Source organism: Nyctereutes procyonoides, unplaced genomic scaffold (genome assembly GCF_905146905.1).
Source record: "Nyctereutes procyonoides isolate TBG_1078 unplaced genomic scaffold, NYPRO_anot_genome, whole genome shotgun sequence".
Classification (NCBI taxonomy): Eukaryota; Metazoa; Chordata; class Mammalia; order Carnivora; family Canidae; genus Nyctereutes; species Nyctereutes procyonoides.
Genome location: NW_026575133.1, coordinates 31,193,301 through 31,208,558, shown reverse-complemented (window position 1 = coordinate 31,208,558; position 15,258 = coordinate 31,193,301). Strand labels below are relative to the sequence as shown.

The following is a 15,258-nucleotide window of genomic DNA, read 5'->3' as shown; positions in this document are numbered from 1 at the left end:
TCAGCTGTGGGTTGGTTCAGAAGCTCAGGGCGTTAGGGCCTCGGGGCTTTCCGAGCCGCCGCCCTCCTAGCGGCAGGAAGGCTGCAGCAGCTCCGCGATGCTGATGCCCGGGCAGGAGAACGCCGCGCCCACGCCTCCCGTCCCTTCCTGCCCACCACTCGGTCCTGGGGCCCAGCCCTCCGCAGCCCCGCAGCCCCGCTGCACCGCCCGCCCCGCCCCGCCCCGCAGCCTGCATACAAGCCCCCGCCCAGGGCAACACCCACACGAAGATCCCGGGGCCGCCTCTCTGGGACTACAACTCCCAGAAATCCGCTCCCCAGCCGGCTCGCCGGCGCCGATTGGCTCGCTGCGCCATCCATCAACCACCAACTACCGGAAGACGGCTGCTGGCGGCGCTCCACGGCCAATCACGAGAGCGAGGGGGCGGGAGCTCCCCCAGCCGGTCCGACGCCAGGAGTGCAGGCGTGGCGGGACGCCAAAGGAATCGGTTCTTCGGAGAGCCACGCGAGTCAGTGGTCGGAGAGTTGACAGGCCGGCCCTCCGCGGAGTGATGCCTGGGGCAGAAGCCCCGTTTTGCCCAGAAGACTCCAGAGTCCGCTCCGCCGGCTGCTGCCCCCGGCGCCAGGCCCAGGCGGCCTTCGCCCCGCCCCCCGTCTCTCATTGGCTCCCCCGGGACACGTGGGGGAAGGAGGCGTGGCCATCGCGGCTGGGGCGGGCGGCCTGCGGCCGGCGGGGATGAGAGGCCCGCGGACTCGGGCCTGGGGCCGCATGGCAACCGTGGTGCCGGGCTGCTGGCGACGGCGGAGGGCAGAGGAGCTTCAGGTTCCGGGGGACGCGGTGAGCCTCTGCCCCCCGGGCCTGGGCGAGAGGAACGGGATGGCGGAAGCCCCGGACGTGTTCCGCGGGGCCTCTCGTCCCCACCCCGGGAGCCTTCCAGGAGGAGGCCTGTCCCGGGTCGCGCCGGCGCCCTCTTGGAGGGGTGGGCGTGGCCAGGGCCCAGGGGGCGTGGCCGAGACGCTGCCCCGCCCCCCGGGCCGCGCCTGCGCAGAGGTGCGGGAGGCGCTCGCGGTGACCCTGCCCGGTGTACGGGCTCGGGGTGCAGGCTGCCTCGGGGTGGGGGCACGAAGCATGTGTCACATCGGCCCTGGAACGGAAGCTTCAAACCACATAGGCTCCGACAAGGTGGAAGCATGATTCTGCTGCTCATAATGTGTGGAGGGGAGCAGGCCAGGGCAGTGGCATGGGGACCCTAAATACAGGTATGGGGCTGGTGCTACCCAGACTCCCGTGTCCTGCACTCCCCAGTGTTGTCCTCTCATGTGAGGTCAGCGCTAGGTCATCAGTACATCGCTCACATTCCATACAGTGCGAAGTAAATAGTAAAGTGACATGATCGTACTGACATTTTAAGAGCTTATTTTGGAAGCTCTGGGGAAAATGCAGGGTATGGTGGTCAGAGTGAAGGCGAGGAGGCAAGGAGTGTATGGATTACGAGAGGTGACAGGCTTGGACAGAAAGGACAGGAAGACCGTGAATGTCGGGCAGAAGGCTTTGTATGTTGGAGGAACCATGGACAGGTCAATGGACAGGCCTTGCCGATGGAGCAGTCGCAGGAGGTCAGGGAAGCGGAGTCGTCCGGGTTGGCTCCCAGGGCTGTGACTTGAGCACTTGGGCAGGCAGTGCTGAGAGAAAATTGGTGTGGAACTGGGGGAGAAAAGGAGCTCCCGGCGGGACACACTGTGTTTTCCATCTTTGGGACGTTTAACAGAGAGGTTACAGATTGAGTGGTTCCAGGTGGATCATCTGAATTTCACAATAAACTGTTACTGTTCCCAGATTACGAGTGAGGAAGCTGAGATCCAGAGAGGTTAATCAGCGGCTTGAAGATACACTGCTAGCAGGGAAGTAGGGATTAAACGGCACCGGCTGCCTCGAGAGCCTGTCCTCTTAGCCACCGGGCTCTGTAGCCTCCCATGTGGGGCTTTGCAACAAAGTCCTAAATTGGCCATAAAATGATGGAAAGTGTGATGCCACAGGCTGTCAGGGACCAGGCACCAGAGCTCATTATTTTTTTTTTTTTAAGATTTTATTTATTTATCATGAGAGACACATAGAGAGAGGCAGAGACACAGGCAGAGGAAGAAGCAGGCTCCATGCAGGGAGCCCGACATGGGACTCAGTCCCAGGTCTCCAGATCACACCCTGGGCTGAAGGCAGGCGCTAAACCACTGAGCCACAGGGGCTGCCCCAGAGCTCATTATTGATCAGAGAGAAAGAAAGGCTTACAGGAGAAGCCTTAAGGATCCTTCAGATTGCAATCCTGAAACTTAAGTACCCAGCTTGAGGCTGCAGTACTTCCCGGCTGTTATCCAGGAGTAGTGAGTTCAGAGTCTAATCGCCAAGGTGTGTATGGCCTCCTAATCTGATAAAGTCAGATTCCTTGTATATATTGTGTTGTGCCTTTGGCCTTTGCTCTAATAATCCAGATTGAGTTCAGTAAAGTATCCAAGTCCTTGTCCCGAGTTTTCCGTTCTCTTTCTCTCTCTCAAACACACATGCCCTCTTCCAGAATTTGGTTACGAGAGAAGTACAACCCATTTCCGTCCTCTGCTCACAGATTAGTGGCGCTACACCTTGTGCATTATAACCACCTGTGGGGTTTTAGAAACCGCAACCGTCGAGACCCATCTCTGCATGATTCTCAGGCAGAGCCAGAGGCAGCCACCTCCTGTGATCGCCTGAGTGTCCTGATTGTGGGAAGGGTACCTGATGTGGTGACACGTGCTGCAGTTAGGTATCAGTGGGGTTTGGGTTGACGCGTTTTGAGGACCCGTCATAGAGCAAACACTGTTCTAGGCTCTGCAAAAAGAAAAAAAATGACATATTTGGTTAGATTGACCCTGAGACTTGGGGACATCCAGTGCTTGGCTCTTGCAGGCCCCCTGCCCACGGCACACTCACCACACTACCTGTTCCAGAAGAGAGACGCATGCCCAGAACACCTGGAGTCATGCATACTCACCCTGTGCTGTCCATGAAGTTGCTCCTTCCAGACCGCTGTAAAAAGCAAGTTCTTTGGGGGAGCAACACCCGCCATGTCTGGGCTCACAATTGATTTGGTATCTTTTCCAGTTTCCCCTGGGTTGATCCAAGTTTTCCAGCTTCTGATTTCCTCTATTATACTTTGATTCTTTGTCAGTATCCTATAGCAATAGCATATTAGGGTGCATTAATTAACTGGGTATTGACAGGTTTTTCTGTTTATTCTTTTAAAAACATTCTTACCTTTGCGTTTCTTTTTTTGATATATACTTTATAGTTGAAGCATAATGTACAGTGTTATAGTAGTTTCAGATACACAGTGTAATTTTTCATCAATTCTGTATATTACTCGGTGTTCATCATGGCAAGCGTACTCTTCATCCCCTTTGTTTTACCCATCCTCCCACCCATCTCCCCGTTGCAACCACCAGTTCTCTTTAAAAGGGTTTTTTTTTTTTTCCTCCTTTGGTCTCTTTTAGTTTGTTCCTTTGTTCTGTTTCTTAAGTTGCACATATGCAAAAGCATATAGCATTTGTCTTTTTCTGACTTATTTCCTTTAGGTCAACAGTCTATTCCTATAGTCTGACTGACTATATTCTTTAGGTCAATCCATGTTACAAATAGCAAGACCTTTTTTGTGGCTGAGTAATACTCCATTGTGTATGGAATCTTTAGCCATTCATCTGTGGATGGACACTTGGGCTGCTTGCATTATCTTGGCTGTTGTAAATGATGCTGCTATAAACATAGGAATACATGTATCTTTTTGCATTAGTGTTTTTGTTTTCTTTGGGTAAATACCCAATCATGGAATTATTGGATCATAAAATTTTATTTTTAATTTTTTGAGGAACCTCCATACTATTTTCCACAGTGGCTGCTCCAGTTTGCGTTCCCACCAATGGTGTACAAGGGTTCCTTTTTCTCCATATCCTCACCAACACTTGTCATTTCCTGGGTTTTTTTATTTTAACCATTCTGACACATGCAAGGTGGAAGCTCATTATACTTTTGATTTGCATTTCTGTGGTGATTAATGATGTTGAGCATCATTTCACGTGTCTGTTGGCCATCTGTATGTCTTCCTTGAAAAAATGTCTACTCATGTCCTGCCCATTTTAATTGGATTATTTGGGTTTTTTGGTGTTGAGTTGTAGGAGTTCTTTATATAGTTTGGATGTTATCCCTTTACTGTGCATATCGTCTGCAAATATCTTCTCCCGTTCAGTAGGTTGCCTTTTTGTTTTATGGATGATCTCCTTTGCTGTGCAAAAGCTTTTTGTTTTGATGTATACTCAATAGGTTATTTTTGCTTTTGTGTCCCTTGCCTCAGCAGACATATATAGTAAGAAGTTGCTATGGTCAGTGTCAAAGAGGTTGCTGCCTGTGTTTTCTAGAATTTTTATTGTTTCAGATCTCACATTTAGGTCTTTAATTCATTATTTCATTATTTTGCACGTAGCTCTCCAGTTATCCTGACACCATTTATTAAAGAGGCTGGCTTTTCCCCATTGTATACTCTTACCTCCTTTGTCATAGATTAATTGACCATATAATTATGGTTTTATTTCCGGGTTATCTGCTCTGTTCCTTTGATTTCCATGTCTGTTTTTGTGCTAATACCATGCTATTTTGATTACTACAGCTTTGTAGAATATCTCGAAATCTGAGGTTGTGATACCAGCTTTGTTCTTTCTTAAGATTGTTTTGGCCATTTGGGGTCTTTTTTGGTTCCATACAAATTTTAATATTATTTGTTCTAGTTCTGTGAAAAATTTTTCGGTAAGGATTGCATTAAATTTGTAGATTGCTTTGGGTAGTGTGGACATCTTAACAATATTGGTTCTTCTCATCCATGGGCATGGAATACCTTTCCATTTTTTTGTCTTTAAATTCTTTCATCAGTGTTTTAGAGTTTTCAGAATACAGGTCTTTTACTTCTTTGGTTCAGTTTATTCCTAGGTATTTTATTATTTTTAGTGCAATTATAAATGGGATTGTTTTCTTAATTTCTCTTTCTGCTACTTCATTATTAGTGTATAGAAGTACAACAGATTTCTATATATTAATTTTGTATCCTGAGACTTTACTGAATGTTTTTGATACTTGGCCTTTGTTTAGATGTAAGTAAATGATAAAGTTCCAGCCTACCATTTTCACCAGTTCTTGGTATTATGAATAGTTGCCCCTAAAATCAAGGGCTGAGGATATCTTTTTTTTTGGTGAGGATATCTTATTATCCACTCTGCTCTGTTTATAAATTTTAGACCTGCCTTTACTAATGCTTGAAAAATTATCTAGTAAATTCAACTAGCAGACCTTGTCAGCAAAACCACTGAGACATGTTGATGACTTTACCTCCATTCAAGTGACCCTGTGGGGTCTAACTTGTAAAGAGAGAAAATTCAGAGTTAAATTTGCTTGTTCTGGGATGCCTGGGTGGCTCAGCGGTTGAGCGTCTGCCTTTGGCTTGGTGTGATTCCAGGTCTGGGGATCAAGTCCCATATTGGGCTCCCTTCAAGGAGCCTGCATCTCCCTCTGTCTGTGTCTCTGCCTCTCTCTGTGTGTCTCTCATAAATAAATAAATAAAATCTTAAGAAAATTTGCTTGTTTCATCCTGTAGGATGTAGATTTTATAGCTCATCTGCTAAGCAAGATCCTTAACTATGAGAACTTAATGAGTACTGGCCATGGTGCCGATCCTAGCAAAACCCTTCACTCTGCCTTTCTCTGGTCACTCTTCTCATTCAAGATAATTGCAACCCATGCTTCAAAAACCAAGTTATTTAATTCTCACTCAATTTTAGTTTTAAGGTGAATCTGTGGAGCTACTTTTACTGTTTGTTCTACTCAGTTTAATTGTATTCAGCCACCTTCCCATCTAGATAAAGGGAGGTTTACCAGTAATTCATTTTTTGTTATATCTCTAATACACGTGTTCACACCGCCACCTGCATATGGCCTCGATCATTTCTAGCTTTTGGCAAATTTCCTTATATATGACACAGAAAAGTCAAAATGAGGTAACAGTCGGGTTCTTTACCATGCTTGGGGGGCTTTTCAGGTGTGTTTGTTGGGCTCAGTAGCCATGGCTGGAGGATCATGATGTGGCTTCTGCTTCTTCAGTTTTCATATGCCCAGAGTTGAGCAAGGCATGTAGTAGGTGTTCAACAAATACATTTTGGGTGATTAATGTGTTGAGGGTGTGTGTGTGTGTGTGTGTATGTGTGTGTGTGTCTAACTGGAAAGAAATGAAGGGAGGATTACACTAAGGCATAGAAATGTTGGTGCTTTCAAACTATCATTTATTTAGGGAAAATTATACTTTGGCTGGCAAAGCCCCAGCAGTGTGCCTCATCATCACCCTCATGGTCACAGCTCATGTCTTCTCAATTTCTTGTGTGTTTATTAGCAAAGCCGTGCTGTTTAGCTGGATTTTTCCAAGTGTACAATGAAGTGATTTTTTTTTTTTTTGGTAAATTTGCAGTTGTGCAGATGTCACCCCTAGTTTTAGAGCATTTCCATTGCCTCGTTTGTACCTGTTTTGCAGGAACTCCATCTCTCCCTCAGCTCCAGGCAACTGCTAATCTACTTTGTATTTTTCTAGATTTGCCTTTTCTGGACTTTTCATATAAACAGAGTTGAATGTGCTTTTTCTTGCAGCTGGCTTCTTTCAGGCAGCATCTTAATTTTTCAGGTTCCTCCATGGTGAGGCATGTATCTGTAGCTTGTTCCTTTTTATTGCTAAATAATACTCCATTGTACCAATATACCACATGCTGTTTATCCATTTTTCAGTTGATAGACATTGTATTGTTTATTCTTTTTGGCTATTATGAATAATGCTGAAAATTCAGAAAAGTTATGTGCAGATCTTGGTGTATATGCACGTTTCCATTTCTCTTAGACCAAGAGGACTGGGATTGCTGGTTCCCAGTGCCAGAGAAGCTGCCATGCTGTTTTCTGAGGGGGCACATTCTGCATCCACACTGGCAGCCTACAGAGGGCTCCGCTGAGTCCCCTTCTCTGTTGTCCAATTATGCTCATTCTAGTAGGTATGAAGTTAGGGTTCTCACTGTGATTTTAATCTGCATTTCCCTAGTGACTTGCTGTTGAACATCTTTTCATGTGCTTTTTAATCACTCATAACTTTTTTGGTGAATTATTCAAAACTTTTGCTCATATTTAAAAACAGCTTTGTTTATAATTTACATACCATAAAGTTCACTCTTTTAAAGTACACAGGTCAGTGGCTTTAATGTATTTACAGAGCTGTGTAAATATCTCCATAATCTAAATAAAGAACATTTTCATGACCAAAAAGAAACCCGGTTCCCGTGGGCAGTCACTCTCTTTCACCTTCCCCTAGCCCTTAGCAACTACTGATCGACCTTCTGTATCAGAAGATTTTTTATTCATTCATGAGAGACACACAGAGGCAGAGACATAGGCAGAGGGAGAAGCAGGCTCCTTGCAGGGAACCGGATGAGGGACTCAATCTCATGTGACCCCTCAGGATCATACCCTGAGCCAAAGGTAGATGCTCAGCCATTGAGCCATCCAGGTGTCCTGAGTCAAACTGTTTTCCAAAGCAGCTGTGCCATTTACATTCCCACCAGCATTGAATGAAGGTTCTAGTTTCTCCACATCCTTGTCAACACTTGTTACTATCTCTTTTTGATTATAGCCATTCTAGTGGTTGGGAACTGTATCCCATTGTGGTTTTGATTTGCATTTTTCTAATGACAAATGGTGGTAAATGTCTTTTTATGTACTTACTGGCTTTTTATATATCTTTGTTGGAGAATACACTATTCAAATCCTTTGCCCACTTAAAAAATTAGGTCATCTTGTTGAATTGAAAGACTGCTTTGTATATTCTGGATACATGTCTCTTTTTTTTTCTTTTTTTTTTTTAGGATTTTATTTATTTATTCATGAGAGACACAGAGAGAGAGAGATAGAGAGGCAGAAACAGGCAGAGGGAGAAGCAGGCTCCATCCATGCAGGGAGCCCTACGCGGGACTTGACCCCTTGTCTCCAGGATCATGCCCTGGGCCAAGGCAGGCGCCAAACCGCTGAGCCACCCAGGGATCCCTGGATACGTGTCTTTTAACAAAGGGATGACAGGCAGCCCGTGTGGCTCAGCGGTTTAGCGCTGCCTTTGGCCTAGGGTGTGATCCTGGAGACCCGGGATCAAGTCCCGTGTCAGGCTCCCTGCATGGAGCCTGCTTCTCTCTCTGCCTGTGTTTCTGCCTCTCTCTCTCTCTCTCTCCCTCTCTCTCGTGGATAAATAAATAAAATCTTTAAAACAAAACAAAGGGATGATGTGCAAATATTTTCTCCAAGAATGTGGCTTGTCTTTTTACTTTCTTAATGGTGCCTTTCAAAGCCCCAAAATTTTGGATATTGATGAAGTCCAATTTTTCAATTTGTTTCCTTATAAATCAAGCCTTTGGTATCACATCTTCAAAATCTTGGCCTAAGATCACAGAGGTCTTGTCCTATGTTTCTCCTCTAAAAATTTTATGCTTTTAGTGCTTGCATTTGGCTCTCTGATCCCTTTTGTGTTAATATTTGTGTATGGTATGTAGATAGGGCCCAAAGTTCCTCTTTTAGTGCATAGACATTGAATCGTGCCCATGCCATTTCTGATGAAGACTGTGCTTTCTCCATTGAGTTGTCTTGGCATCTTTGTCAAAAGTCAGTTCACCATAAACTTAAGGGTTTATTTCTGGATTCTCAGTGCTGTTCCATCGATCTGTGGTTTATCCCCATGCCACTACCACATCATCTGGATTAGTGTAGATTTTATTAAGTTTACATTAAGTTTTGAAATCTTTTTCATACATGGTTTGGTTTTTAGGGCTTCCTGGTTGTATTTTTCAGTTTTGTCTCCCCAGCTGGACTGAAAGCTCACTGAAGACCCAGCTCTGTCATTTCAGGTCACCCGACTTCACCAAGTTAGTTCAGGTTTGGGGATTTCATTTTTTGGATCTACAAAATAGAAATAAAATTCTTACTCTTCCTACATCATGGGGTTGTTACAAGGACCAAATGAAGTAACAAATGTGGAAAGACTCCTAAACTGTCATTTCTATCATTGTGACCTGACCTATGTGGTAAGTCAATTTGTATACCTGCTTTCCTGAAGATCTTGGCTTTAATCAGGATGTATCTTCAGTTTATAGAGGACATCATGAATCTCATGGGCCTATACGTGATCCTCATTAAGTCTACTCTGTTCTTTCATGGTTTTTAATTGGAAATATGAGCATGGCGTTTTTTTGCTCTGTTGTCTTCCTCTAGGTCGCTAGCCCGCTTGAAATTTAGTTGTCACTCTTGCTTCTGACTGCTGTCTCAGAACGCTCCTCTTCCCCTAAGCCTCCTTGTTTCCCAGCCAGGCAGGGTGGGGTGTGTGGGCTGGGAAGCCCGTATAAAGTAGTTTGATAAGTCTTCCAAAGGTGGTCACAGCTGAGTAAAACACAGCAACGAGCTGTAAGATCCATGTGCTGTGAGAGCGTGGAGTGCAGACGAGTCCTAACTTCTGGTCTCTGTCATTGACACTGTGTCAGGTTTCATTGTCCTGAACCTCCCAAGAAAGTGAGCCTCCCAAGAGTGCAAGGTCATTTTCCAAGTGACACTGTTATTGAAGAAGAATCTGTGCTTGATGGAAACCATGCTCTCTCTAAATGACAGTCTATAGGGCCTTATTAATCTTGCTGTTCCAGCTTTCATGGTTCTGTATTTGGGCTGGTGGACATCCATATCAACCCCTCCAACAGAAGTAAGCTGCCTTTACTGAACTATACAGCCTTACTCAGCCTTACTCAACTCTTCCTGGTAACTAGGATTCATTTAACCAGCATATGCATTTCTAATACAAATGATCTTTAGAAAAAAAGACCATTAGTCAGAAAAATCCCCACAATACCTTCTTAATGAAAGATTAGGGGTGCGTGTGCATGTGTGTGTGTGTGTGTGTGTGTGTGTGTGTAGAGACTCACTATCAATGGCATTCTGAGTTCTAATGATTTATGTTGGCATTCTCCAGAGTATGTATGCTTAATTCATGTGCTAGTGTATGTATTAAAAATGCTTAATTCAAAGTATTTAGTTTTTTTAAGAACATGCCATTTTCTTGCTGTTTTGATTGGAGAGAATACGTGGTGCTTTTCTATTGAGGTGTTTAGGAAGTTGGCATCTGTTTTCTTTTCCACATTCCTCTGGAGCATAGAGAGCAGGAACAGGTTTCCAGAGGTGACTGCATGTCTCAGCGGCTGAGCTGGCAGCGGGCCTGCACTCTGTGCGCTCCTCCTCCTCTTCACTGGCTTACCAATGTGTTCCCGGTGCGTCCCTAAGATGTCCCCAGTCTGGTTCCTACAGTTCTGTTGATTGGTGAAGCCTGTAACACTCCTCCTTCCCCTACGCCCCACTCACTCATCCAACTGGGGCCCATCACTTCTAATAAAGGAAAAAGTCCACAGCAACAAAGGTGGGATTGTGCCTCCTCAGTGGAGGGCACCTTGTCTTTCCAAGACCTGCCAGACTTTTTTGTTGTGTCATTGAACCGACACAATATGTGTTTTATATTTTAATTTATGCATCTTATCAAATGTCTTCTCTCAGCCAACCATGTTCCTATTTCAACTGTTCTCTGGTGAGGTTGCTATTCGATTGATATTCAATTATTGTTAAGTAATGGGGTGTTTGTGTATACTCAGGATTTTAATTTTGTTTATACAGTGCAAGTGTCTTCTTAGTTGGCTGGTAAATCTTCATCTGCCTTTATGAAGGCTGACATGTCCTCTCCAGGAGGGAGTAAAAGTGAACCATGTAACACAATCCCAGAGTTAAATGCCTCTGCAGGCTTCATTTTCCTTTGGCCCAGGCCAGTCCATAAAAACTGGACAATTTGCCAAGTAAGTGTACAGGTCAATAGCATACGCAGTCAGCTCTCAATAATCCACAGTAAATAGCAGACAACATGAATAATTTAATCCACTCAGCTGGTCCAGAGCTCCCAAGCAGGTAAGCCCCACATCCCCTAGAGGAGCCCAGCTCTTACCGACTACCTAGGTACCAGCATGACTCCCCCTTTCGCCTGCCATCGGGTGTGGGGACCCAATTCCCCAACCACCTGAGCCACTTAAAGAATGTCAGCTTGTCGCCATAGATGATCACAAGTCTGCTGACTTTACTGTGCCAAATGTTATTGACCCCACACAGAAACGGTACAGAATGTACTTCCACTGTGTTTTAGGTTTCATCCAGAAAGTATGGGTTCTAGCTCAGAGTCACTCATCTGTGCCCCTTTGCTTTTCTTTTGGCATGTCTGATGTTACTCAGAAAGGAGCGGGGACATAACATTGCTGTCAGGCAGCTGTGGTGGTACTGATGGGGGAGGTTGAAGCCTGTGTATAAGATGACGTGGGGCATATTGGATATTTCCGCTTTTTCCCTTTAGTCCAGATTGTGGGAAGTTGGCAGTAAACCAGTTTTACACACTGTGCTTATGTTTACAGTGTAAAGATTGGTTACATCCTGAATAACCGGAGATCTAGGTCCTTGATCTTCCTCCCTGTGTTCATCTGTGTGGGCAGAGGCACAGAAGGCTGCATTCTTTGCAAAGATTTTGAAGATGACGAGTAGGATTCCTTCAGTGTTCAGGAGAAGAAGGATTGGATGTTCTCCGATAGACCAGGAAACCACACAGATGTCAAAATGAGGTAAATGAGGGAGCGGGGAGAACCCTTCCAGGTGAAGAAGAACACTCAGAAGGCTCCAGGACTGGGGCAGCTGCTTCACACACAGAAGACTCGGGGGCGGCAGAGGATTCCCGCCTCTCTTGGACCTGCCACGCCACATGGCCACTGGGCCTGCTCCACAACGGTCAGTTTCTCCCGTGCAGATGTGCTGGCTGAGCCATGGAAGGAAGCCTTCTGCTCTGGGGGCCACTTGACTTTGCAGGTCTTTTTTTTTTTAAGATTTTATTTATTTATTATTTTTTTTAAAGATTTATTTATTTGTTTATTCATGAGAGATACACACACAGAGGGGGGCGGGGCAGAGACACAGGCAGAGGGAGAAGTGGCCTCCATGCAGGGAGCCCGATGTGGGACTCGATCCTGGGTATCCAGGATCAGGCCTTGGGCTGAAGGCAGTGCTAAACCGCTGAGCCACCCGGGCTGCCCAAGATTTTATTTATTTATTCATGAGAGGCACAGAGAGAGAGAGAGAGAGGCAGAGACACAGGCAGAGGGAGAAGCAGGCTCATGCACTGAGCCCGACGTGGGACATGATCTCAGGTCTCCAGAATCATACCCCAGGCTGAAGGCATCACTAAACCGCTGAGCCACCGGGGCTGCCCTATAGGTATTTTTTTTTATGGTTTATTTTAAGAGGGATGCTGACAGTTTAGAAACTCTGCCCCAGAGTGTCTGGGATAGGAAGAGTCTGGAAAGCATCTCAAGTGTGGGATAGTGAAAGGCAGTAGGAATGGTTGGTTGGAGAGGGAGCCTCAGAAGTACCTGAGTGCGATCTGCAAACATCTGGAAGGATGTTTATCTCCTGCATGAGGGACTATTTATTTTATGTTGCTCAAGAGGGAAAAATTAGAATCAGTGGGTTGAGATTATGGAAAAGCAATTTGGCTTAAATCAGTATTTCTTGAAGTGTGGTATACGTACCACCAGGGGTATGAGAGATTTTTTTTTCCTTCATTTTTAAAAACTTTATTTCAAAATAGTTATAGATTTACAGAAAGGTTTCAAAGATATATAGAGAGAATTTAGGTATAGCCTTCAGCTAAACAACTTACGTAATCATAGTACAGCGAGCAAACCGTGAAATCAGCACTGGTGCGGCCCCGTTAACTAAACTGCACCCGACTCCCATCTCACCAGTTTGCCCACTAACAGCCTTTCTCAGACCCTGACGGGATCCAGGGTCCACATTGCAGACTCCTAGTGCTTCTTGGTCTCCTCGGTCGCTCGTGACCTTGACACTTCTGATGAATAGTGGTCAGCTGTTTTGTAGAGTGTCTCTCAACGAGGGTTGTCTAACGTTTTCTGTGATCAGATGAAGGCCGTGCATTTGGCATGCAGGCCGCAGAGGTGACGTCCCGCCTTCTCAGTGCATCAGATCCGGGCATCACGGCATCACCATGCTGGTCATGACTGCTGTTGGTGACCTTGTCACTCCATGAAGGTGATTTCATCCACTGTAAAGCCACTGCCTTTCTCTTCCTAGTTAATAAAACTTTGAAGGAGTTGCTTTGAGGCTGTGCCAGTATCCTGTTTCTCCTTAAACTTGCTCACTGATTTTAGCCTCTATGGATAAATCTTGTTTGAAATGACATTTACTTAATGGTGCTTTTGTATTTTCCTTATTCCTCTTTCATTTGCTAATTAGAATTCATCTGAAAAGAACGCTATCCCCCCACCCCACCCCAGTTGTGTATTCATTTGTTGACACCGTGGTCAGACTCACAGGTACACAGGTTCTCTGCCTTGCAATCCACTGCTGTTGTTACTTATTCCATTGCCCATGTTGTTCCAGCTTTGGCCGTGGGGTACTCCTTCAGGATGGGGCGCCTCTGTCTTTTGATGTGTCCTCATCCTTTTTTTAAAAAAAACTTCCTTATTTGGGGTGACACAAAATGTCTCAGGCTCATCTTACACTGTCCCCGTTCCATGCCTGAACTAACCCCTCTCCATGGAGCCTAGATCCCTTCAGCGGGAGGATGGTAGCTAGAAAGCAGTATCCGTCACGGATGCTGGGTGTAGTCTCGCTACTACTAGGATGCCACCATCTCAGTAGACACAGCTAGAGGTGTACGTATTGGTGTATGTATATGCACCAGTGTATATTTTTATTTACACTTCCTATTATGTGCACATGCACACGTCTGTATGTGGTTCCGTGCTGCTGTCTGGATATGTATTGAAAACTGGGCATTCATGCTAATACTTCCAGTCCTGATCCAGCCCCACTGGGTTCTTTTTTTTTTTTCTTAAGGATTTATTTATTGGATGGGGGAGGGGGAGAGAGAGACTCTCATGCAGACTCCACGCCCAGCGTGGAGCCTAACGTGGGGGCTCCATCTCATGACCCTGAGATCATGACCTAAACTGAAATCAAGAGTCAGATGCTCAACCAGCTGAGCCACCCAGTCCCCCTCAACCCCATCTTTAATAGCCTCCTCCTTCCTTATTTGTAACTTAACCTTTTCAACACAGAGAAACCTGGCTCTCATTAGTTACCACATGTTTACTTACTTATTTAATCCTGGTATGCCAATAAAATAGTTTCAAAATTGCTAATCTTCGAGAAACAGATTTGCTGACTATATTCAGTATTTCCAGTCTTAGAAATAGTATTTTTTAGAGTGAATGAGGATGGTTCTGTATTTCAATGTGGCTAGGTTATTTGTTTGTAAAATATTTTTATTTGCTATTTTTTGTGTTCCATTTGGGTCTTCTCTCTCTGACATCCCGGTTGATTTAAATTTGGTACTCACTTTTGGGCAGGTGAAACGTTACTGTGGTTCTAAGACTAGAGCTTCCAAAGAACTTGTACCAAGTGTCTGCCCCCACTTTATACCTGTCGTCCCCCTTCTCTCTGACCTTTTCCCACCCACTCTCCGCAGGAAGCCAGTGTCTTTAGTTCCTGGCATATCCTCCTGTGTTTCTTTTGTACAGATGAGCAGACAGGTTTGTGTTTTCTCAGACTCCTTCTTTCTTACATAGAGGGCAGCATTGCAAATGTTTTTTGCACTTGTTCACTTCCCCGTATGCCCCGGAAATCGCTGCGAGCCCGTCCACAGAGGACTTCCTCTGGTTTTCTCAGCTGCCTGGAGCCACATTGCTTGGACATACCATGCTTCTCCAGCCATTCTCCTGCCTGTGCCCATTTAGGTGGTTTCCAGTATCTTCCAGCCTAACCAGTGCTACAGTGAGTAACCTTGTACAGCCTTTTTTTCCCCACATTGTTGTGTGTGTGCCTATTGGGTAGGTTTCTACAGGTGTATTTTCTGGGTTAAAAAGTCTCTGTAGCTTTTGTTAGGTATCACCAAGTTTCCTGCAACATTTGAAGTGCAGGAGAGGCCCATTTCCCTACAGCCTTGTGGGTAGAGTCTGCATCACACTTCAGCATCTTGCCAAGCTTATAGAAGACAAGTGACAAGTGGAGTCTTTTCCTTTGATCTTCTCTAAA

General features: G+C 45.4%; 1 protein-coding gene across 2 annotated transcripts in view; it reads left to right on the top strand.

Moving 5' to 3' along the window:
• The first annotated feature begins 471 nt into the window (after window positions 1–471).
• Window positions 472–15,258, top strand: part of CUNH10orf143 (chromosome unknown C10orf143 homolog) — a 34,788-nt gene continuing 20,001 nt past the window's right edge. For both annotated transcript variants that reach the window (XM_055346168.1, XM_055346167.1), the window contains exon 1: window positions 472–837. In XM_055346168.1, the coding sequence (XP_055202143.1) occupies window positions 736–837 (102 nt within the window). In that variant the 5' untranslated portion in view covers window positions 472–735. The remainder of the gene's footprint in view (window positions 838–15,258) is intronic.